This window comes from Stylophora pistillata, chromosome 4 (genome assembly GCF_964205215.1).
Source record: "Stylophora pistillata chromosome 4, jaStyPist1.2, whole genome shotgun sequence".
NCBI classification, from domain to species: domain Eukaryota; kingdom Metazoa; phylum Cnidaria; class Anthozoa; order Scleractinia; family Pocilloporidae; genus Stylophora; species Stylophora pistillata.
The window spans coordinates 15698230-15723926 of NC_142522.1; the positions used below are offsets into that span (position 1 = coordinate 15698230).

General features: G+C 38.4%; 2 protein-coding genes, 1 long non-coding RNA gene and 1 pseudogene across 5 annotated transcripts; 1 reads left to right on the top strand and 3 right to left on the bottom strand.

The window, feature by feature from the left end:
• Window positions 1-12554: 12554 nt before the first annotated feature.
• LOC148732614 (uncharacterized) lies at window positions 12555-13119 on the top strand (annotated as a pseudogene).
• A 92-nt stretch (window positions 13120-13211) lies between these two features.
• LOC148732615 (uncharacterized) lies at window positions 13212-14401 on the bottom strand. Its single transcript, XM_088758686.1, has one exon. The coding sequence runs from the start codon at window positions 14201-14203 to the stop codon at window positions 13397-13399; it is 807 nt and encodes a 268-aa protein (XP_088614812.1). The 5' UTR covers window positions 14204-14401; the 3' UTR covers window positions 13212-13396.
• Window positions 14402-15248: 847 nt separating this feature from the next.
• Window positions 15249-20645, bottom strand: LOC148732616 (uncharacterized). 2 transcript variants are annotated; one of them, XR_015999764.1, is made up of 3 exons: window positions 20466-20645; window positions 19916-20298; window positions 15249-19559 (listed from the first exon to the last, which is right to left on the bottom strand). It is a non-coding gene; the product is annotated as an uncharacterized LOC148732616 (long non-coding RNA). The 2 variants fall into 2 exon arrangements; XR_015999763.1 differs by lacking the exon at window positions 20466-20645 and having other exon boundaries at window positions 19916-20382.
• A 1039-nt stretch (window positions 20646-21684) lies between these two features.
• Window positions 21685-25696, bottom strand: LOC111321339 (heterogeneous nuclear ribonucleoprotein A1, A2/B1 homolog). Of its 2 annotated transcripts, XR_002693965.2 has the most exons (3): window positions 24741-25696; window positions 22090-22263; window positions 21685-21873 (listed from the first exon to the last, which is right to left on the bottom strand). XR_002693965.2 is itself a non-coding variant. In XM_022924189.2 (2 exons), exon 1 carries the CDS (start codon window positions 25580-25582, stop codon window positions 24746-24748), a length of 837 nt encoding a protein of 278 aa, XP_022779924.2. In that variant the 5' UTR covers window positions 25583-25695; the 3' UTR covers window positions 23898-24354; window positions 24741-24745. The 2 variants fall into 2 exon arrangements, 1 of the variants encoding a protein (XP_022779924.2); XM_022924189.2 differs by lacking the exons at window positions 21685-21873; window positions 22090-22263 and adding an exon at window positions 23898-24354 and having other exon boundaries at window positions 24741-25695.
• Window position 25697: the final 1 nt, after the last annotated feature.

Below are 25697 nucleotides of genomic sequence, written 5' to 3' on the forward strand. Positions count from 1 at the left end.
TTTGGAACACTTAAATGTGGTGACATGTTTCACAAAGATATTTGATTTTAGATTGTATGGAAACAACAAGACATCAATTTGTCATAGAAGTGGAGTTTCCTCTCAAGGTTCCTCTAATTACCACTTCATTAAATGCAACAAACATACAGATTGTACAATTAAAACACAGCCAGTTCTAATTACTAGGTACAGTAGATTACACTTTCAAAATGGGACCAACACAAAAATGTAACATTCTCTTGTACAGCTGTTGTTTATTTGTAAAAAATGATGCTCAGTGAAATGTTTAACAGCAATACAAAACGCATTGAGGTGAAATTTTCAGATTAACACCCCTCAAGGGCTGCTAAGGTTCATTAGTTATCAGCATTAATTTTCTCCTTGTAAAATTTTTTCATTTAGAAAAAAGGTTATGAGAATTAAGGATATGATCATCCAAAATAAATTACTTCAATGTTTTAGCAGCTTCCACTCATACTGCTAATTGAACGTTTGGTTTCTTGTACCACAATTACAAGCTTTCTTGCCTATTGCAGGCAAAATCACCTATATTTAAAAAGATGGAAACTGTGTCATCAAACCACCTCTAAGACAGGCCAATAAATGTGGGCGCATTTTGGCAATGTCGCAAGTAATGTCTTGTGGTGTACATCCTAACACAAGACTAGTTGCAAAAGAAATGTCGAATACCTCGCAATCACTGCCATTTGTTCGCTGTTGGCAAGGTGCAAACTCTAGTTCTGAAAGCTGTCTGCTAATAGGTCTTTGACCTGATCTTCGACTTTTTGTGAGATTGTCATGATAAAGACTACAGTAAACACCCGCGTATAAGAACCTAGAATTTTTGGGCTCAGGCTGAATGGGTTCTTATATTTTGGGGTAGTTTTTCCGAACTCAGGCTGATTAGGTTCTTAGTAGGTTCTTATTTGTAGGAGTTGTCATAGCGATACCATTCAGAGAACTACTGTAGTACTAGTATGTCATAATGGTTGAACATTTGTATTTTAAACAGCAAAAATGCCAAGCCTTATTTTTTAAACAATAATAAATTCAGTATCATAGGCTACCATATTTACAGTTGTAATTGATAATAATGTAAATTGTTAGCAGCAATATAAATATATAAATAAAAACAGCAAAAATAACAACCCAATTTAGGGAATTAAAATTGAACCAATTTGAAAATAATCAAATACAATTTGAAACAAAATATTAATTTTCTTTCGTATTGAAATAAAGATGCATTGTACTGTACATTAGCTTTTGTATGAATGTAAAGTCTCAAAAGGTATTCCCAGGGTCCATGATTGCAAAATGTCTAAGTATGTCCATGCACATGACTATATGCTCTAAAATGTATAACGCTCAAGTCCCTGTGGTCTTATTTTCTCATCATCCTCCTCATCAGCAGTCATCAAGCATCCAGTTTTTTCAAAAAGTTTCTTTACAAGTCCTCATCAGAGCTCAGTTCTCTCCATGCTTTACCAGCCCATTTTGAGGCTGAGTGTATAGGTGCTAGATAAAACAGAGGAGAAGGCAAAGGACTTGAGTTCCCAGTGGACTACAAATGGTCAGGAAACAAGAGGTACCTTGAAAAGCTGGTCTCAAGCATAAAGAAGAAAGAAACCACATGCAACCTGAACATTTCAGAAGTTAGGGAATGTCAGGATCGAAATTCCTAAATGAATGAAGCAAAGAAAGAACAAACATTTTGGGTATCACTGTTACAGTTGGACTGAAGAAGAAGAGCAGTAATGTGTATTTCACAGGAGCAAAAGTCAGGGCACTCTACAGATTCAAGTCCCAAGGCTACACCTGTATAATTTTATACAGTATTCTGTACTCTGTATTTGTAAGATTTTCAATTAAACAAATAATTTTCATGGTGTTTCTCAGAAATTTCACAATTTCTATCAATTAAAATCCAGTATTTTGGCTACAATATAAGAGTGTTTTTTGTACAAGAACCTATTGTTCTTTGCCAGCCTAAATAGGTTCTTATATATTTGGGTACTAAAATGCCCAATTTCAGCCTGTAGGTTCTTAAATCACTAGGTTCTTATACGCGGGTGTTTACTGTATCTACGAGTTACAAGTATAATTCTAAATACTACTAAAATGTAAAATTGTAACATTCTAAAATTTAACTATGAGAAAGAGTCATACTGTAGAATCTTGCGCTTGAAATCAGAAAAGTCAGACGTTCTAAAAGAGTCCAGAAGAGAGTTCCATACTTTTCAACCCATATATGAAAAGGAGCAAAGACCATTAGTAGTAGTTTTTGTAGACGGTAGAGACAAAATATAATTTCCGCGTAGACTATAGGATACAGACCGGACACTAAACATATTCCTTAGATAGCCTGGATAGCAGTTAAAAAACAAGCTCTTGTACAATATAATTAAAAAAGTCTGAAGGCATCTTTTATACAGAGACTTGGAGTTAACTTTGCTAAGTAGTAAGTCATAGGGAGAACTATAATCCTGCAAGATAACTCTAAGAATTTGCTTGTTTAAAGTATCTATCTTCTCAGTACTACGCGCACCACAAAAGTACCCTATAGAAGAACAATACTTAAAATCTGGCATAATAAAAGCCTTATACAATCTTAGTAGAGTATCTTTAGAGATAAGTTTACGAAATCTTAGCATTACATTGAACTGGCCATTTATCTTCTTACAAATAGTTGATATATAACTATCACAACGCAACTTATTGTCAATATTTCTTCCAAAGATATCCAAAGAATCTTTTAATGGAAAAGAGAAGTGGCCTGTTTTTTGCAAGATTATGGCCTGGTGTTTTGTCTCATTTACAATTATTCCATTGCTGTGATACCACTTGTTTGCAACTCACACTTCCCAACAAATACAGTTCTCTAGAGCTACTGGGTCGACATCAGAAAAGTATAACTGATGATCGTCCGCATATGGATGATATTTACCTTGCGTAACCGAGTAAAACAAGTTGTTGATGAATATATTAAAAACAAAGGTCCCAAGACACTTCCTTGCAGAACTCCTCTTTTAACATCTTTCCAACTGCAAAAGGTGTCCCCAATCTTGACTCTCTGCTGTCTCCCCGAAAAATAATCCTTGAAGAGTGCTAAACTTCTCTCTCCCACACCATAAGCTTTGAGTTTTGCTAAAAGTAGATTGTATGTATGATGCACGATCCTCGCAGTAGAGAGCGCTATTTATGTAATAGCCAAAATCAGACCTGAAAAACATCAGGCCTGTACGGGATTCGAACCACTGACCTCTGCTATACTAGTGCAGCGCTCTACCAATTGAGCTAACAAGCCAACTGAGAGCAGGCGTTAAGTTGATTCGTAATAAACCCATGATGATAAATCAGGTACAATGGATATATGAAGTTCATATATTTTGAACTGCAGTTGTAGATACATATGATGCATGATCCTCCCAATAGAGAGCACTATTTATGCAATAGCAAAAATCAAAATATATGAACTTCATATCCCCATTGTATCTGATTTATCATCACGGGTTTATTACGAATCAACTTAACGGCCTGCTCTCAGTTGGCTTGTTAGCTCAATTGGTAGAGCGCTGCACTAGTATCGCAGAGGTCAGTGGTTCAAATCCCGTACAGGCCTGATTTTTTTCAGGTCTGATTTTCGCTATTGCATAAATAGCGCTCTCTACTGTGAGGATCCTGCATTATACCTATCTACAACCGCAGTTCAAAATATATGAACTTCATATATCCATTGTATCCAAAAGTAGATTGTGTTGAATAACATCGAAAGCCTTAGAAAGATCTAGTGAGACTACCGCAACTATCTCCCCTTTATCAAGCATAGCCCTACAGTCCTCAATCAACTTTAGCAGCGCTGTCTCGCGACTGTAGAACCTTCTATAAGAGCTGATGGAATCCGACAGGATCGCTTGATAAAAGTCTCTCAGCTGTGCTACTAACAGCCTCTCCAGGCCCATAACCAGGGGGGTGCACGGGGTGCGTTCACACCCCCCACGGGTCCCAAAGGTCTGCATTTTGATACTTAATATCCAAGTTAAGGAGTGCAATCGGTTAAACTGAAGTTTAAAACTTAACAGTGATACTTAAACAAAATCAAAGAATGGAAAAAGCAGTAATGTATTCACTGGGAAACTAAAACCAGCAGCACTCTAGTAGCCTGAGCCATTCAGAACATTTCAGTGAGTGCACAGATGTCAGAGCTTATCTAAATGAATAATGAAATTAACATGTGCACGCTTTGTACGGTAGTTAAGACGAGTGAACCAATGACAAGGGAGTGATCTCACGACTTTTGTCAGACACTTCTGCTAACGCGTCGGGTGGTATTCTCTATTTGTACAAGCGCACGAGTGCCCGAAGATGCAAAATTAGGAAAATAGAAAGAGGAAGGCTGCAGCAATCTTGCCAGTCTCTCGATACATGAGTCAGTAAAATACCCCGTCAAGAGTCATCAGACACTGACAATGACAGTGCAGTCTGCGATGACAGCCCAGCTGAAACCATGACTTCAGATCTCAGTTAACTACAGTTTTACAGCGAGATATAGAAGGTAAATCATACTTATTTTTGCAATGTCCACCAGTCTTGATCCCATTATTATGCTCCAAGATTTAGTTGCTATTCCTCGATATGAAACAAACTCGATTAATAAAAAGCCAGTGAGGAAACACAGAGTAACAACTCAGAGAGGGAGTGGGGGAGGGATCTAAAGCAGCAATCCACAGGCAGCCCAAACCATTGAATAGAAGTTTTCGAGACACAAAGAGGGAAAATACATTTTATGTTTCTCTTGGTCTCTTATCGTTATTTCCTGATGTCATGACAATATTCTATGAAAAGCTAATGTATACTTTCTCAACAATTCTGCATTGTTTATAAAATTGTGGAGACTTCGCAAGTTCCAGTACCTGAGAATGCTGATGACAGCCTAACGTGGCATCACTTACAACCAATGATGCAACAAGAAATAAATGACATTGGGAAGTTTTCGATGACCTCTGAGAAATTTGGTTCTTCCACAAATAAGCTGCCAGTTGGTCAGAAGTATCACTTGATTAAAAGTCATTTTGATTAACTACAAGTTTCCGACACGATTTCTTCATCAGTGCCAAAGACGGTTTCAGTTACGATACCTCAGTGAGTACTCGTGGATGGTCTACAGCCCTTCAGTAGATGGAGTATTCTGCAAACACTCTACTTTAATGATACCTATGCATTGCAAGAAAAAAGCCAAGGGTGCTTTTGTTAACAAGCCTTTCATAAACTGGCATAAGCCTCAAGAAAAGACAAAAGACATGAGCAAATGAAGTACCATCACGATGCAATGATTGCTACCGAATCCTTCCTTAATTTGGATGAAAACCCAGAGCCAAACGTGAACAACCGAATAGATGACGAAGCAGAAGAATATTATCAGAAATAGGCAGATCGTTAAATGTGTTTCAGAAGCCATTCTTAAGGAGTGCGATGATGATCTCTTTGCAGATATATATGTGCTCCTCAAGATATGCGCCACAATTCCTGCAACGAGCTGTGAATGTGAAACTGAGTGCGAGTTCCTTAAGGCCGCTGCATACATATAGCAGGGCATGCATGGGCCGGGAAAGGCTGTCGTCTCTCGCCCTAATGCACATACGTTATCAAGTCAAAATTGTTCTGGATGAGGTGGTAAATCTGTTTGCCACCAAACACCCACAGAGGCTGGAGCTCGGGACTATTCTGAGGGATTAGTTCCGCAGTATTTTTATGTATCATTTTACATCATAAAATTAGTCCTTTGTAACTTAATTCAAATATTTGTATTCGACAAATGTAATATTCTGTTTCTACCGTGTACTTTGCCGTTACAATTTCTTATGTATTGCAACTTTCCTAACTAAACGGATCAGACATAAAATACATTTCAGTAGTTTGGTCCCCTTTTGCCTCATTTGATCCCATTAGCTCTGCTAGTTTTAGTATTCCATTGGCTCGGCAGTATTGGTTGCTACAGTCATTTGTTCAGCCACCATCAGGAGGATAGGTTTAAAATGGACAGTTGATGAATGTATGGTCGTATCAGCCTGGCAGCTATGGTACACCAGTTTAAAGCAGTGGAGCCAGTTCTGCAGACACACCAGGTGTTCACTTCAAGAAAATGTCGCTTACCACCTTCTCTGGCCAGAATTCAAGACAGTCTGGAAGCAGCTGGCAGAAGGCACAATCAAAAACAAAACAGCCTTAGCTCACGAGCTTAAGAGTTCAGTGAAGGGTGAAGCTAGTCAGAGGATCAAGTCAGTGTATGTCACCAGAATGGTGAACCACCTGGGTATTCAGACCTGCCGACAGTCCTTGGCATCAAGGAGCAGTGGGGTCTCTGATAAAGGCCGCCAAGTGTGCAATTCATTTCTCAGTGAGTAGCCAATGTCTGTATGCACCTGAATTTCTCACTGTCTGTTGTTAAGTGTCTAATTTACTGAATGAGTGGTCCCATCGGAGTTAAACCAAGTGTGGATTGAACCATCAATGTTCTCACACCCAATGGTTGATTGCTTGGACGGGCCACTGTGTCCAACGCTTTGGGATGGCAACCGTATGAAAGAAGCATTGCCACATGCTATCATCTCGTTCAGTCTGTGGTAGAAGACTTCTGGAAACAGTGGACTGAGCTCTATGCTTCAGCACTAGTGGTACAACACAAGTGGCATACTGCCAGTCGTAACTTGCGCCCAGGAGATGTAGTGATTGTTACTGACAAGGACACTCAGAGATTATCGTGTGGCGCTTGTGAAAGATGTGTTTCCAAGAGAAGATGGCAAAGTGCACAAGGTGATGGTCCAGTACAAGAACTATCGCACTGGAGAGAGAGCTCAAGAATACTGGGAAGCGAAAGACATTCTGGTTTCGAGGGCAGCTCAGTGCCTTGCCTTACTTGTTCCAGTGGATTAGAATCACATTAAAGTTGAAGTCAAAGGGTGCTAATAACATTAATGATATTGTTAGAAACGTTTGTCTAGTGATATTACAAAATGTGTTCCATTTGACCAATTGTATTGCAGCAACCCCCACCCTCCTAGTGTGTTAGGAACTTTTACGTTAATCTTGTTGTTTTTTCGTGTGGAAGGAACTTTATGCTAACCTTGTTGTTTTTGTTCGCTGCCATTCACGATCTTGGAGCCTTCAGTTTTTGTTTTTGGCTGGCAGTTTCGCCTTTTTCACCCATCATCCCCTGCACGGATTAAAAAAAAAATGTGCTCTTGTAAAAATGGCGCCGTTGTGTTGAGCTTGTAGTGTACTGTTTTGTTGAAGTTTCAGTTTTATGAGACGGTGTTGACGCTCCGAACTGTAAGGGCGAGCAACAACGTATGTATGATTATTTATTATATTTCTCTTGTTTGCATTTATGTGTTTCCCCACTTAAATACATTTTAGAATTTCTGTCACTTAGGTTTTACCTAGTTGTGTTCTATCATCTGGGCAAAGAGAAGAACTTTTAAGAAGTATCTAAATGAAAGGATACAACAAAACTAGGAAGAGAAAGTGAAATGTTGCAATGAGGCAAGTCAGACAGAGAAGAATTGCTGTACAGCAATACTGGAAGAAAAAGACGTCTGACCTTAACCCTTAGAGTCCTAGCCACGTACATATGCGTAGAAAATTACTAGCCCCTAAGCTTTGTTCGTATCTCTCGTTCTGAGCGAGATTGGGCCTAGATATTTTTCAAAATGGCGGACAAAATCTAAATTTGAATGTACAAAATCGTAGTTTTTTGATCAATTTTGCAATAAATTTCAAAAATTTTAAAACAAGCGTGAGATCAGTTAGTTATTTAAAAATGGCGGCCGCTTCGGATCAAAATGATGCTCTTTTTGCTCAGAATTCAGTGCAAATCGAGTTTGTTGATGAAGATGATTTACCTCTTGCCAATATTATGGAACACAGATTGTCTGACGAAGATTCAGACGATGATTTTGAGTTGGTTCTGGAAGAGGATGAAGTGAATAGGACAGTTCCTCTTCCTGGTGTCGAGCGAAACGGAAACAGAGAGTGGAGCAGAAACATAAATATTCAAGATAACGTGGACTTTAATCAGCCTACAGCTCCAAGAATTGAGATTGAGGAAGACATGAAAGCAGTGGATTTTTTTCAGTTATATTCTACTGATGCAGTGTGGAACCATATCGTGAACCAGACTAATTTATACGCCGAGCAGAAGAGAGGGCCTGAGGAACGATCTGTCTGGTATGCCCTGACAGTGGATGAGTTCAAAGCATGGATTGCTCTGACACTGAACATGGGTATCGTGAATAAACCATCCCTGTGCCTTTACTGGATTACAGAGGCAGTTTTTAAAACGCCTTTCTTTCCAGGTGTGATGTCAAGAGACAGGTATTTTCAAATAATGAGGTATCTTCATTTTGTTGACAACTGAGAAGAGGTGAAAGACAAGAATTCACCTGACTATGATAAGCTTTTTAAAATAAGGAGATTTCTGGATCTTTTATTGCCAAGGTTTTTAGCGGTTTACAACCCTGAGAGAAAATTGTCTATCGATGAAACCCTCATAAAATTCAAGGGTAAAATATATTTTCGCCAGTTTATTCCCATCAAGCCTGGCTGCTTCGGAATCAAGTGTTTTACTCTTGCTGAGGTTAGTTCTGGCTATGGACTTGTAAGCAAAGTATATACTGGGAAAGAAAATGGTGTGGTACAAACAGATCTTGGTAGGAGAGCAGTTATGGGACTTATGTAGTCATTTCTTGACAAAGGTCACACACTCTACATGGACAATTACTATACATCAGTACCATTGTTTGAAGACCTTGAGGAGCGAGGCACACTGGCCTGTGGAACAGCGAGATCTAACAGAAAAGGGCTTCCATGGGACATAACAGATGCTCAAAATGAAGAAATCAAAGGTTTGAAGCCCGGAGAAAGTGTTTATCGACAGAAAGGCACCATTACATGCGTGGGCTGGAAGGACAGCAAAATGGTCTACATGCTGGCAACCACTCCGGTTAGTCCAACTTCAAATGCAGAGGTGGAGAGGTCTGTAAAAGTGGGCAACAAATGGCAAAAGACAGCTTTCACACAACCAACAATAATTTCTGATTATAATCACAATATGGGAGGTTTTGACCTCTCTGATCAAAGGGTTACAACATACACATGCCTTATGAAAGGATCTGTGTGGTATTATAAAATATTCTTTTATCTTTTGGAGCTTAGCAATTCAAATGCCCAAATCCTTAATGGCTAAGTCATTTAGGAATGCTCCTAAAATGCTCCAGTTCAGAAAGGCTGTTGTGGAACAGCTAGTTGATGATAGGACATTTCGGTTGACAGATAGAGATCCAGAGCCAGCAGCCCCTATCCCTCATTTCCGCTTTAACCGGGACTACTTCTATCACCCAATTTCAAATGGTAATAGACTGGCATGCAAAGTTCATATTCAACGCATTGACACTCAGTATAGTTGTGCAGTCTGTGGTGTTCACGTGTGCCCTGATCCATGTTTCATGAGGTACCACACAATGGTGGACTACCACTTCAATGATGAAAGCAGGCAAGGCCCAAGAAGACTGGCAGAACCTCGTGGAAGACCGAGGACTAGGCCAGGAAGACCAACAGAACTGCGTCACAATACACAGGAATAAAACATTATTAAAATATCTAACTGCTTTTTCAGGACATGATAATTTTGAATCCAATTAAGTCAGGAGAAACAACATAAATGGAAATTGATTTGAGATTTAAATGTAATTTTTTTTGATCACCACCTTCTTGGTTTTGCACAGAAAAGCCAAAATTAATATTTGATTTCATTGATGAAATTGACAAATGTTTGTTCTCTTGCCGTAAATACCATGTTCTCTTTGTTAAAATACATTTTCTCCTCAAATATTGAAAAAATCTCTGTGATAAAAGTGTGTTTTCATGGGTTCTACCCTTTCTGAGAACCTTTCTCCATATTTGGTCAAATGACATTGTCGCAACTATAACTACATTGTTTTAGTTCAATTTGTACGCTTTACGTACCTATGATTGACATCATGTGACAATGACGTAATTCGAAAACCTCGTGGTGTTCTTGTTTTTTTTGGCTTTGGTTTTAGTCGCCATTTTTGTTTAATGTAAAGATTCATTTGGAATCAAAATACAGTTCTCAAACATCAATGAGTGTTTGGTCAGTGGTACGATCACTTTAGGTGACAGATGTCATCATATATGATGTCACAGGTGACGAAGATTGTTACCATCAGAAATTAAGGAGTTATGGGAACTGATATTAACTTAAAAAGTTGACGGCAAGATCATTAGCAACCAAGAGACTGTTGTGGAAATATTAGCAGACCACTTTGCAACGATAGCAAGTGATATTGGAGATGTCAACTTAAGAAACTCCTCAGAGAATGACTTAAATAATCATCCAAGTGTCTTGCAAACACAAATGGCAAATAGTTCAGAACCAATGATCGAGTCCAATCCAGTAAACCAAGTACAAGTTAGAAATGCTCTGGAGTCACTTAATACGAGAAAAGCATCTGGATATGACAATTTGCCAGCAAGAGTACTTAAATATGGAGCAGAAAAACTTGCTACACTACTGGCGAATCTGTACAACTCATGTACTACATATCAACAATGGACAAGCAACTGGAAAAGGGGGGAATGGACACCCATCTTTAAGAAAGAGGATCCACAACATAGCTGGAACTATCAACCAATAACTGTCCTCCCAGTGGTTAGTAAGGTGTTCGAGCAGCTGCTTAGCAACCAGATTTCTAAGCAATTTGACAGCAGTTTGGATCCCGGAATCACGGCATATTGTAAACGCCATAGTTGTGAAACAACACTGACAACTCTTACTGAAGCATGGAAATCAACATGTGATAACCAGCAAATTATTCAAATCTTGTCTACCGACCTAAGCAAGGCTTTTGATTCGCTCCATCCATCCTTAACAATTAGCAAATTAAAAGCATATGGATTTCACGATGAACTACATGATCTACTTTAATTCTACTTTAATTTTAGAAGTGAATGGAAGCGGACAGATAGGGGTTGTCCACAAGGATCGGCCCTTGGCCCATTGTTATGGAACATCTTTCAAAACGATCTGACATACGTAGTTACTTTGCATCTCTCTATATATGCAGATGACCACCAAATGTATGAAACAGCAGGGCACCCAGACACGGCCAACACCAATCTCATGAGGAATGCCAATAGGGCCTCCAAATGGTATGCTAGCAATCTGCTAAAAGGAAACCTGAGCAAATATCAAACTATGACTTTAAAGCATAATAGGACAGAAAATAATACTCCATTACACTTTCAAGGAAACACCATCAAATCTTCTGACTGTCTTAAGTTGCTAGGAGTCACCATAGATGAACAGTTGAATTTTAACACTCACATTAATGAAATATGTAGGAAGGCGAGTCAAAGGGTAGGCGTAATGCTCAAGCTTAAAAAACTTATCCCTACCAATGCTAAATTAACTCTGTATAAATCAGCCATATTGCCTTAACTTAACCTATTGCCACCTGACTTTTTTGTAGTGCTACCGACAAAAGAAAGCTCAAATGGGTCCAAGAAAGAGCACTACGCCCAGTTTTCCTAGATAAGCAATCAAGCTACCAAGCATTGCTGGATAAAAGTGATCTAACGACACTTCAGAACAGAAGACTGCAAGATATCGCTATCCTTTTGTATAGGGTGAAACACAAACTATGCCCCATCAAAATATGCGAGCTATTTCACACGCATTGCTCACCCTACAATTTAAGGACAGCAGAGTTTGCCATTCCCAGATTTAGGACCAATAAATATGGTAAACATTCGCCCGCCTACCTGAGACCAAAGTTGTGGAATAAGCTACCAAGCGACATCAGAACTCTCCCATTATTATTTAGTATTAAAAATCGTATTCGTAAATTTGATTTAGTTGTAATGGTAGAAGATGACAACTGTTCGAATTGCATCCTTTGTAATTCTTAATCTTTTTAAATAAGTTCTCCCATTAGTTGTAGTTAACAGGTTTTTAACTATATTATATTGTTAGGCCTTTTTTTAATAGTTTCATTAGAAAATAGTTGGTAGGTTATTAATTGTGTCCCCAGTTAGTAGAGGGGTTCTTCACCCCATCGGCTAAATATTTCAAGACACATTAATAAAGTTTATGTATGTATTTAAACTGGAGTTAAACGTTCATTGTGTATACCTTGTATCGACACCGCCACAGGCAGGAACCCATCAAGGTCAGACATGCCCAAGAAACTGTGAGATGTCATAGCTAAAGACTTCAGTGGACCATACCCTTACGGCCATTACAATCTAGTAGCCATAGACAAGAGAACAAGATATTCTAGTCATGAAGACTCACTCAACAGCTTTTCAACCAGCTAAGGAAAGGCTCAAAACGATGTTTGCCACTCATGATACCCCAAAATAGCTGGAAAGTGACAACTGAACACCACTTAATTCCAGAGAATTTGCAGAGTTAGGGATTTCACCTTCGTAGAGTCACTCCAGAACATGCACAAGCTAACGGTGAGGCGGAAAGCTTCATGAAACTGTTTAGCAAGTCAGAGCAGATTGCCCACCTCAAAACCGGAAATGGCAGCATAGCTATTCAAGAAATGTTGACAGGCTACTGCTCAACACCACCATATAAAGCCATCATGAACAGACAAGTCAGAACCAAGTTAGAACATCATATGAGGGACAGTAGTGAGAATGCTCGTGACACACCCATTAATGAGAGGGATTAGAGATACAAAGAAAAGATCAAACAGAATGCTGAGAACAGGAACGCCAAGGAACATAACTTCATTGTAGGAGATCATGTAGCCAAAGAAGAGGAACAAATGGTCCACAGCATATGAACCAGCATCCTTGACTGTAACTCAAACCGACGCATCAAGCATTGCAGCACAGAGGATCACAGATAGATGGGAAGTGTATCGAGATGCAAGCTGGTTCAAGATTGCTCACGCATTAATCCAGGACAACACCAGCCAAGAGAAGGATGACCCAGAAGTAAAACCAACCTCAAAGGATTGGAGGGAGAAAATCCTGCTGAATGCCAACCCTCAGACAATCCAGGAAGAGATTATCATAAACAGCGATTGATTGATAGAATATTGGTCATTTAGGACATTGCTTTCTAGTTGCGTTTTCTTATTGAAGGAAAAGACTCTCTAGAAAAATGGAGAAATGTAATATCCAGTCCAGCATTCCAACAATTCCAGTTTTTTGTTATTAAACAGCATTTAGACAGGTAAAAACGAGCGATATAATATCCCGGCATTTCGGCGACTTTATGACGCCATTATCAAGGGTACAAATGAAAATAAAATTTAACAAATGCGAGTTAAAGAGTTACAACTAATTTGCATGGGGGAGCTAGCTACACAAATACACTAGCACGGATAGAATCCGTTTGCACGTTCAAACTCGGTGTTAATTGTTTGATGTAAAGCATCTCGTTGACAAGACAATCGAATTTGTTCATGCACTTCTTGAGAACTTTGAAACAGCTAAGAAGGTCCTCAGGGACAGCACCTGCATGGTCGTTGTCATAGTGCTTGCGTACTATAGATAACGTGCTCTTATGGCTATCCACGCAGGCATATAAATGCCCGCGTGTGTAACCAACATAGCTCCCTGTATCGCACAGGTTACATTTAAACTGGTACACTATGCACTGTTGATTAACCAGCTGTGGTTTGGTCTCACATTCTTTAAGGTCTTGGCCAATTTTCCGACTGACAAATACAGGCTGGATTGTGGTTTGGAGCTTAATGCTAAGGTCTTTCAACTGCATCTTAACAATGTTAGCGGAGTCTTGGTCCTTGAAGGGTATGACTACTCGGGTTACATCATTTTTCGCCAATCTACCCAATGCCTGCAATGGCTGCTGGTCAGCAACCCTCGAGTTGATAAAGGTGTTAATGGCGGAGTTGATAAGGTGGTGAGGGTACTCCAGACATGAGAATAAATACTTCAAGCGCTCACACTCCTCAGAAAAATAAAGCCATGAAGAGGACAAACGGTACGCGCGATCGAGCATAGTTGTTAATAAGTTCCGTTTGTACCGGTTGTCAACGTAACTCTGGTAGTGGACAAGTAAACCAGTATTAGTAGGCTTAACATAAACTTTCGTCTCGATTTGGGGTGCATGGTTTTGGAGCTGGGTACCAAGAAAGGGGAGCATGCCATCTTTTCGATTTCCATTATAAAGCTGACAGAGGGTTGGGCGTGGTGTGTAGGAAATCCGTAGCTGTAGTAATGTTGGGTATTATAGTGAGAGTGTCATCAACATATCTGCAATAATAATCAGGCAGTTTGCCTTTGAGCACTAGACTTTCTTTCAACAACATGTGCATGAACAAATTCAATTGTCTTGTCAACGAGGTGCTTTACATCAAACAATTAACACCGAGTTTGAACGTGCAAACGGATTCTATCCGTGCAAAAGCATTTGTGTAGCTAGCTCCCCTATGCAAATTAGTTGTAATTCTTGAACTCGCATTTGTTAATTTTATTTTCATTTGTAACCTTGATAATGGCGTCATGAAGTCGCCAAAACGTCGGGATATTATATCGCTCATAATTACCTGTCTATGTATTACTAAATCTTTGTTAATATAAACAGCATTTATCTCAAGAAAGACTTGCAGTTGTTACAACAAGTACTGCAGGTGTAACAGTTCAACTCCTCTACTAGCCTGGATTAATTAAGTCGTGTTCATTACTGCAAAGATTACTATTTTCTTCATTGATCAAAGTAACAGCCAAAATGAATGATATTCATACGTTCAAGACAGTTTATCTGAGTTCTTAGATAAACTTATGATTTTCAAAATAAAGCTAAAATGTAAAAACACTAAGTTAAAAAAAGGGACACTTGTTTCAAGAACCATTACTTATCTTAACAAAGATGTAAATAATTTCATTTATAATTCAATTAGAGGTATTTTAAAGTAATATATATTGTTATGGAGAGCGCCCATATTTTTCTAGAGTGCGTTGCGTTACGTAATTATTAAAAATAGAACGAAGAAGTTTTTAGAACATTTAGTCATGATGACTAAGCGAGAACTTTAAGGAGAACCTTCTAGAACCGTGACTCAGCATATTTTTGTTATGATGTAATCATAGTGTAATGATTCTAAAAATAGCAATATTACAGATCTCTAGAACATTCTAGAACTTTTCTGAAAGATATATAAGGAGTCACGCTAGCTTAAAGAAAAAGGCCTTTTAGTGAGCTATAACTGCTGTTGCGAAGAGCCCAGAGGAGCGAGAGCCGGACAGAGTTGTTTACTGGAATTGAAAGCCGTGTGGAAGGCTACGTGAGAGAAAGAATTACGGACGTCGACATTTTGTTAAAGATTTTCAAGAGAACTGTGAGTTGTGCGGTAGTACACTGAGATTTAAGTGATATTATTTGTAAAGGGCTCTAAGTTATAAGGATACTGATTGTATTAGTATTTATATCGCTCCGTAGCTAAGTGAAAAAGATAGTTATTGTACTGGTTGTCGATATCGCTTCGTAGTTATTACGTCAGTCAATAAAGTAGTTGAGTTGTACGAGTTATATCTTTCTGGCGGTTTGGAAAATACCGTAACAATATATATATATTTTTTAAATAACTACGTTTAATTAACAATCTTAAATATATTTTTGCACATATTTTGATAAACATTTTCCAATAGAAAGCTTAAATTAGTGATTTTGTATATTTGTGTGTTAAACATTTTTAATAATGATAATAGCAAGGTTTAATTCGTAACTTTGTATAGATAATAGGTAGGTCCACATCAGCTTTTTGAGCAACCACTTTTCCACCTATGTTAACAAATAAAGTATGTATGTTCCTTACTGAGATCAGTCTCATCTTCAAGCATTTAGTTTTCATTCTTTGCAGATCATAAAATTATGAGTAATACCAAACAAAGGCTCATAAGCAATATTTTTGTAAACATTGGAGCTCATGTATGCAACATCCTTATCAGATATTTTTACTGTCTTTGAGCTGATTTGGTTTTAACTTGATATCAAATAGTTATGTTGAGGATCTCTTTTCGATTAAAAGATCATTCAACTAGTATTTTGTTTTCATGCAAGTGACTGAGAGAGGGTCAATATCCAGCAAATACCACTTACTACAAAAAAAAAACACGTGAAGGAAGCCTTATAGCAGTCAACACTGAGGGTATATTGGCAGTATACTGGCAGTATACTGACTGCTCCTATAATTCCTAACAGAGGCATAAAAAGAAACTGCCTTGAGAAAAGTCTTCTGAACTCTTTAAACACCGAGCTTGTCAGTGCCAAGATTCCTGGCATCCTTTAATGTATTCAAACCAAGATAATACAACATACCTACAGAAATAAAATACTTGGAAAATTAACCAAACTTTTAAGCTTGTAACTTTTCTTGAATCCCTATGTTAGAGTGTGTGCTCCAATGCTGTAGGATAATTACAGTGCTGGGACCACGTGCGACAAAGTAGTCACCATCTTGGTTGTGTGAAACACATTCTCTTGATTTCTGCAGCTAATACTACAGATGTCATGAGCTATGCCACCACATGCTGAGCCACCTCCCTTACTGCAATTAGCTGTGCCTCATTCATCCATGAGTAGAAAATCACTTCAGGAAATGCCACAAGATTGTACAACTGATATCATGCCAAGTATGTTAACATGAATACAACTTAAAGTAATACTGAGAAAAAAATTGATGTTCTCAAAAACAAAATTTTTATGCCTACAATTAAAATTTAGATCCTAAATGAAAAGGAAAAAGCCTCAGGAGGACTAGACCCCACCAAATGATGCAGTAAGTGAATATCTTAGGGCCTAATTGCACCAGCAGACAAAACTAGGCAAGAAATACCCTAAAAAAAAAGTTTGACTAAAACTCACTTAATTTTGTCAGCAATTGCTACTGACAGAAACTACGCCAACAATACTATTTTTAGCCTTTTTTCCATTTATAATTCCTTTTGTTGAAGCTCTGTAAAAGTGAATGGAGAAATATAGTGGCAATCTTTCTCAAAAATGCTGTTGTATGAGAGTAGTGGTTCTTTTTCTGACAATGAGAGGTCCATGGATGACTGTTTTAGTGTCGGAAACAGAATAATAGCATAGATATCAAATAGCGATTGTGAAATGTTTGTCTGGAAATTTTGTTATTCTTATGTCTGGAAGATTCGTATCTAGCCAATCAGCGTTCTTTTAACTAAGGTGTCCCGCAAAGATAAGGAACAATTGTCTGTGATTTATTTAGCTTTCAGTCGAAGTAATCTTTCATATCAGTCGAGTCGAGGAGTTGTGACAGCTGTAAACCTAGCGAGAATAGAAGAGGAGAAGAATAAAAAAATCTAGTGAAGACGTGACGGTGTGGGCTATCCTTACTAATTCCCCACATTAGTGTTAAGGAGAAAGATTGTACATAAAGGGCTCTGTATAACAAAGAAATAGAGCCACTTGCAACCAAGGAAGAGGCCACTGTTTTCAAGGAAAAAGTGACTCACCAAGAAGTTAGAATGCCAGAGTTTCAAAATCGGCTTTCTGGTGAAGCAGAGGTCCATTCATGGTCAGGGTAGTTCCACTTGTGTCCTGTAAAATATTTCCTTCCGGTCCTTTCTTGCTTTTATAAAGTTTAACCAAAATCTTTTTGTTGGCATCGTTTTTTTCTGTAAACTTAGTTTGAATTCTTGGAACTTAACCTGTTATCTAATTGAGCATGGTCATGTGCCCAAGGTGAAGCCATTCTATTCTCACATCAAGTGTACCTGTTCAAACTGCTCAATTAGATTGCTACAAAGCACAGGAGTGTATTTGCTGCTGGGAGATAGATCCCTTGAAGGAAAAGATGGGTGCATAAGAACGAGAGGATGAATGTATAATTTTCCCTCTAAGTTTTAGATGAACTGGGTTCTTCAGGTGCATCACTTATACTTAAAACCAAAAGAAGATTCAGGTTTATTGGGAATACTACTACTCTCAACCTTCCACGACTTAGTGAAATCGAGAAATTCATCTCTCGCAACAGATGTCATTTTCCTAAGGTAGTGTACCTCATGAACGTATCTACTCATTAAATTATACAGCCTTGGTATTGAAGGAAACTTGCTTAACTGGCAAAGGCACTTTCTAACATGCCGTAAGCAACGAATCGTTGTTAGAGGGACCTTTTCTGAATGGGTGCCGTGATATCTGGTACCCCTCAGGGTACCAGTCTTGGTCGGATCTTATTTATATCATGTATAAATGATATTGCTGACTGTGTTTCTTGCAAGATTAAATTATATGAGGATGATACAAAGATCTACTGAGAACTTGGTAATCCAACTCTCGATGAACACACGCTTCAGGCTGATCTTGATAGCCTTGGTCATTAGGCAAAAACTTGGCCACTACGTTTCAACAAGGAAAAGTGTGAAGTAATGCATATAACACATTCCCATGAAAAATCGATTATGGACTATGCACTAAGTATGAACTTAAAGGATGCTAAAAGTTTTAAAGATCTTGGAGTTATAATCAAAAGATCTTGGAGTTATAAATCAAAAGATCTATCCTGGAGTGAACATATCAGTACCCTGGTGAACGAGGCCAATCAGGTCTTAGGGCTTATAAAACGATCTGTTGGCACAGCTAATACTAGAACCTTTTCACTGCTTTATAAATCATTCGTTAGACCTCTTTTAGAGTACGCTGTACCAGTCTGGAATCCTTACCTGGTCAAAGATATCCACACAATTGAGAACGCGCAAAGACGCGTGTCAAGATTAGCTCTAAGGCAGAAAAGAGGCAATATGCCCTACGTGGACTGATGTAACAAATCAAATTGACCATTGTTGTCCACTCATAGAACATATTTCTCACTGGTGGAATGCTACAAGATTGTGTTTGGTTTGTCCCATCTTGATTTTTGAGGAATATTTTGAATTCCCAAAAGTCAATTCCACTAGAGCCAACCACTCATATAAACTTTGTTTTAAAATCAACCAGAATCAACTGTTTTAAACATTCATTTTTGTTAGAGTGATTAGAGATTGGAACAGCTTAGCTAAGGACATTGTTGAAGCGGGAAACCTTGAACTTTTTAAATTAATACTTAACTCATTTTTAACACTATGAATTAATTTTTTTTTTCCTAATATGATTTATATTTTTATTCTGTATATAGTTATATATACATTTTTTCAGAGAAGTTTTATTATAGGGTTAACCTCTATACTTCTCTTTTCAAATTCTGTACACATAAATTTGAATAAACAAGTATGTCATGTTTCAAGTTGGAGTTTACATATTTGCAGTACTTGAAGTCCTTTCCAATTGATAAATTGACAATTCATCTTAAGGCTCTTTCCTTCAGAGTTGATAAAACCTTAGGTTCTCACAAAGTTGCCAAGAAATAAGATATTTCATAGAAACCCACAAAACAGACCCAGCAGATTTTATTTGTAAGGGAAAAGACCTTACCATTGGCTGCTGTCTTCTGCGTGCCACCATCAGGTCACCAAAGTATTGTTGTTTACCCCTTTCGGCTCTTTCAAAAACAATTAAGTACTTTTGTGACTATCTTTATAAAAATATATCTCCTTACCGAAATATCACAAATTCACTTAAATTCGTTCAATTTCAATTTTGCTGTCTTGAGAACAGAATTTTGCAAAATACAGTGATCGTGCAGGTTTTGCATTACAGAATTCAAGACAGGCTATCGCCAATGGTCAACCCCAATACAACCCAACCTTATTTTTTTCCTAAACATCAATTCAACTACCATTTTCGGTGACTAATGCCGCTTTGCTTTGCAATGCTGTGAATTGTTGCCGGTAAACACAGAAACAGATAACACGTTTACATTAAAGAAATGCTAACAGACTGAAATTTAGTAAATACCTTATTGTAGCATTACCACTCAAACTGTCGGACTGAGGGGTTGGCTTCTTCCTCTGCAGGGTTGGTTACTTGTTGTTCCGAGAGCACTTTAGATCAATTGGGATTGTCACTGCGCTTGTGTTGGTCTTCTGCATTCAAACTTTTTTACTGCTTTACAGGCGGACATACACTTCACCTTGGTCACACAGGTTTTACACATGGTTGAAGTTCCACTTGTAGTCATCAGCTACGAAGGTTGTGGTGATGTCATTTGGCAAAATTTCTGGCAGTTGCGTCTTTCACACCATCGGTCATAGAATGTGGAGCTGTTGTACCACAGTGTCCCTTGCATGGTCAACTACCTGACCAGCCTGCGAGTTCAGTCGTTGGCTCGTGCTCTCCTTCTACAGTGGATGTAAAAATAATTCATCACTACTAAGCTGAGTAGGAAGACAACTAGCGCTACATATTATACAAGCCTATCGATGTGAGGTTAAGTCTTGATGGTTCCATCACATCGCTAGAACAGCTTGCGGATCCAATCGATTGCAGATACTCATTAAGCGCTTACCTCTCCTGGGAACGATTTGCTGGGCGGTTTAGATCCACTTCACCCTGTTCAAGGTTCTCGTGGTTGCTGAAGCTTAGGAACGGCAACAGCAACGAACGACAACCAACAATTTAACATTGGCGCGAATCCTCAGGAATATGAAATACCCTGGGAACGAGGTTGTGAAAATACGAAAATAGAGGTTTTTAGAGAGATCTGGGCGCTAACATAGCTTTAGTAGACGGCAATAACGGACTCTAGAGTTTCCAGCAACTATACCCATAAATATCCATACGCTTGACGAAGAGGTCGCCTGAAAGGAAAGCACCGGAGCAAAAATTGCGGGCAAGATTTCCGTAGAACCCCATACTTCATTATGCATACAATTCTTGGATAAAAGAAAACAGGCAAAACAACAGATTACCTTTGGGATTTCGGCGACAGATCCCAACAGGTTCGAAACTCTACACACTCATGATTGCCATCTTAGCGAAGTGGCGTTTCCTTCGTTTAACTTTTTTTGGAAAATTGGCCTGGTCCTAACCACACATTTCTCATTGAATATCCTGTTTGTCCAAATCTGTCAGAGCTAATTGAATTTATTTGGAAAAATGACAGAGAATATTATTGTCAAAGATATCATACTAAGTGGGATCACATAGCACTCAAGGTTTCTGTGTCACTGGTGTGTGATGAAGAATCTGCAAATAAATTCCATCAGTCCGTTGTTATATTTAGCTGAGAAACAAGCTCTGAGGATAAATGTAAAATTTAGGGGACAATCTCTCAGTTAAGGACTTTATAAGCTAACATACTAGCAAGTCAGGGGGAGAGAGGGGAGGTAACATGTTTTGTAACCCTATCATCAATTTTCATATTGTTTGTTGACACAAAATTTACTTTTTTGAACTTTAAGGAGAGGCATTTGTGATCACTTTTTAAGGTGACTAAAACTAGACTACAAAATGGGCTTGTTTTTCCTCCACATGAAGAAATAAAAATGAAAAAGTGATACTCTTGGGCTAGCTTTCTCCACTGGCCTTTTTTTTTTTCCCTTCAGGAATTAGCTGGAGGGCAAATATTCGGAAGATTATATTAGCATAGTGTTGCTTGATCACTTTCTGGTGATTTTGCACACGATGCAAAGTAACAAATACAATCGCATGAAAATTACTGGGTGGCTGGCTGGTGACAACCTGTCATTTTATCAGCAGGGCACTGTGTAAGAAGACAGAAGGAACACTTCGTGCACTTTTTTATTAATTTAATTTTTTCAATATGTTCTTTCCCAAGACTTTAAAGGGAAGTTTAACTGATATTCATTTAAAAAATGCTTTGACAGAGATGGATATTATGCCAGGTCCCAGGCCCCAGGCCACTCCATTTCACTGTTTTCATCAGTATAGCTTGTGAACTTCTGGGTTGTATTCTATTGAAGAAAAGAGTAAAAATGTTACAGGTAATACTCCAGATGAATTCAACTTCTGGACTATGTACCAATTTCTGTCCCTATGACAGGTTAGTGAAGAGTTGAAATATTAAATGACACAATCATGTGATATGGTCTGTCATAGATTTGAACATTGACTTCAGTGTTAAGTTACTTCTTCTTAAGCAACAGGAATATGTAACTATCATTTCATACCTCACACTAGGTAGGTCCGCACTCCAATAGGGTTTCATATGTGGCATACATATTTTGAGCTTGATAATCTCTCCCCCCCTTGTTGCTGCATCAGTACAATGCTGATGATTGAACAATCATGCACTCCTGACTACAGCACCGCAGGACACACAATGCAAAAAAAACTTTGCCAATCTGGTTGAGAAAAAAAACAGACATATTTACATAAAACCTACCAAACAACGAACCAAAATCTTACAATGGGAAAAAGATCAAGTTACTACAAATGAAGTTTATAAACTAAGTTTACCTTCTAGGAAGTGAAATAAACTACAGTACCTACATACAATTGTGTGGAAGAAGTTGGTACCCAAAAAACTCTTCATTCAACTCTAATCTTCATTCTTTTCAAATCTTAAATCAATTTCCTGAAGGGTGTTAGCATGAGAGAACTAAATGCTAGAGGCATATGTAGGTTGGCCACACAGGATATTTGACATACACAGTTAATTTCAGGAAAAGGAGGTTAACCTGCTGTTGCAGTTAACAATTTAACCACCCAGATGAGTAAATTTTGTCACAACATCCATCCTCAAAATGGGTGTTTCTCGTTGTTACAACTGGACACCTAAAATAAAAATGGGGTGAATGTATGATGTGAATCAAGCACTGTAAATAACTATAGTTCTATACTGCCCCATCATTGCATATCGTACCCTAATGAAAGTATATAGTGTTCAAGTTTGTTGTTTTGTTCAGCAGTTGGTTTGTGTTGTTACATGATTACAGTTTTGAAAAGATAGTGTGGTAAATGAATGTTCAGTTAAAACAGGTAAATTCATTCAAACATCCATTTGTACTTGCATTTTGAAATCAAGGGTCAACAATTTGACATTCTGAAACTTTTGCTTGACATCTTTTTAAGGTTGCTAGAGACATTGTACCCCTCTCTTTTGGTTTATGGTTTTCCTGTTTGTTATCATGCTGATACAGGAAAATAGTCTGCTTAACAACTGCAGCATGACCATGTTTGAAGAAATGGCATAAAATGAACATTCTTAAATATAGTTCTTGACAATGATTGTGGTTCATTTTTAACTTTGAGAATAAATCAAAGCTTTAAGTCATCCATTCATCATTAAAATAATAATGAAAAACTTGTCCCTTCGATCATTCTTGAAACATCTAACAACAAATTTTCAAGGGGAAATCAACATTTTGACATTAGTGCACAAAGCATTTGTAAGGCAAAAAAAGAGAGTTAGGTGCATTTCACTTGAAGATTTCTCCAATTCTCTGAAAAACAACCCCACAAGAAGTCCTCAAAATCATTTTCTTAACCTTTTCTAAAAAGACCAACAACACAAGGTTCTCAACTATGCCATAGGAGGACCCTCACTTGGGGTCATCCCTTTTGAAACCTTACCAACACTTGTCTAAGTCAAATTCAATTCATATCAAACTATCCCAAGATTTGAGTAAACGGCCTGCTCCCAGTTGGCTTGTTAGCTCAATTGGTAGAGCGCTGCACTAGTATCGCAGAGGTCAGTGGTTCGAATCCCATACAGGCCTGATTTTTTTTTTTCAGGTCTGATTTTCGCTATTGCATAAATAGCGCTATCTACTGTGAAGGATCGTGCATCATATAAACATTGTATTGCAACCAAATTTTCTGCACTTGATCAGTCACCATTTTTTCCTGCTCACAACAAGCTCCACTAACCCAACCCGAAAGCATCACAAAGAAAGGAGCTGGACATAAATAGAATGAAAGCAGATATGTTAAATAACACACAATTGGCATAATGATTTCGCCTGAAAAAAGCAAAGAAGTGTAAGTGGGACATTTAATAGAAAATTTCTCAATGCTATCACTTGTAACTGGTTGGTAAAAGAAAAGTTAACCATAACTATAACAAGAATATAAATACACAAACAAAAGCTCTTCAAGTCTTTCACAAATAAACTAACAACTCCTGAGTAGCACCAAAACCTTTATTCTTAGCCTAACAAACTTTAATAACAGCCAAGGATTTGGGTATACAAATAAACTAATCTAAAAACATAAGTATGTAATAAAATTCTACTCCTAATAAAATACTGCAACTGGTCGAGTCCTGTCTACACGAAGAGGTCTGTGATTGGGAGGAAGCCTACACTGCATCTTAACTGGTAGATTGACTGCAACAGCAATTCTTCAGCGAATCCTTGGTAGCCTAGGTCCTGGCTGACTTAATGTAACTTATGTCTGGCTATGTTGACTTAAGACTTCAAATGCAACGAAACCTAGGTATCAAAACAGAATAAGCTTAGACTAATTGGAACAACAACGGTTAGCCTAATCATCAATAACTGAAGTTCTATGCTTTTTTTTAATATCTGCGCGATAGAGAGGACACACGAGGCAAGGTGTCATTTTTAATAAAGTTGAGGATGAAGACCTGAAGAATTCCTCTCCAAGCTCCAGCATTATGGTGCACATGACTGCTGTTAACTGTGCTATTCAACAATTTGAATTCTCTTACTCAAGTAGTTAACATTGTTTCTGCTAATAAAACAAACCCACGTGCTCTTTGCTGATAGCCTTCAGTCAGCTTCCTATACTCCAACCTAAAATTTCATGAAATTTTAAAACAGGCATGAAAGCTAAAAAAAAATTGTCCCTACCCTACCTTGTCTAGTATGGTGTGTACCGTTGTCTTGGACCGCCACCTCTTCCATATCCACCCTGCTGTGAGCCAAAGTTTGAAGGAGCTTGCTGGTAGTTACCCATATTACCGTAGCCATTGTCGTAGCCATAACCTTCATAGCTGTAATAACTCGGATCGGAGTATTGTTGGTATCCAGCACCGCCATACATATTATATGCGTGGTGTCCACCTCCTCCACCACTGCGATCGCGATGGCTGAATCCACGACCACCTCCGCGTCCACCACGACCCCCAGAACGTGCCCCCTGACCATCTTTAGGTTGAGCTTTCTTGATTTCAACTTGTTTGCCAGAGATAGTGATCCTTTTGAGGCAACAAAGTTCATCCACAATATCCTCGTCGTCAAATTCAACGAAGCAGAAACCACGATGCTTTGTTGGCTCTTCTTTTTTCATGATCAGGTCCACAAGAGTTGGCGCAATTCCGCGTGCTGACTCGGCGACGGCTTGCTTGATGTCTTCCATGGTCGTCTCGTCTTTCAATCCACCAATGAAGAGTTTCTTTGTTCTATGATGAGCTGATGCGCTGTCCTCATTTCTCGGAATAGCTCGTTTTACTTCCACGGCTTTGCCATCAATCGTATGAGGTTTTTCTTCCAAAACCTTTAAGACGCTTTCTCTCTCAGCGAAAGTCACGTAGCCGAATCCTCTAGAAGCCTTGGTTCCATCGCGTATTACTACACAGTCTGTCATTTCTCCATAAGACTCAAAGTACGTCTTTAAAGTTTCGTCTGATGTGGATCTATTTAAACCACCAACAAACACCTTCTTCAGTGGATCTTCGTTGGCCTGATCATTCGCCATGTTTTCGCTTTCCTTTTCGAAAGAGCTAGCGTAGAGTTAAAAACGGTAAGTCGGGAAGGAAGATTACAGAGTCACTCGAGTGAGGAAGGAACTGTAAGAGAAACGCAGAAGGGTA

Bases quoted from the DNA above. Each gene is read 5' to 3' on its own strand.
- LOC111321339 (XM_022924189.2), bottom strand. From the start codon at position 25,582: ATGGCGAATGATCAGGCCAACGAAGATCCACTGAAGAAGGTGTTTGTT.
- LOC148732615 (XM_088758686.1), bottom strand. From the start codon at position 14,203: ATGCTCCCCTTTCTTGGTACCCAGCTCCAAAACCATGCACCCCAAATC.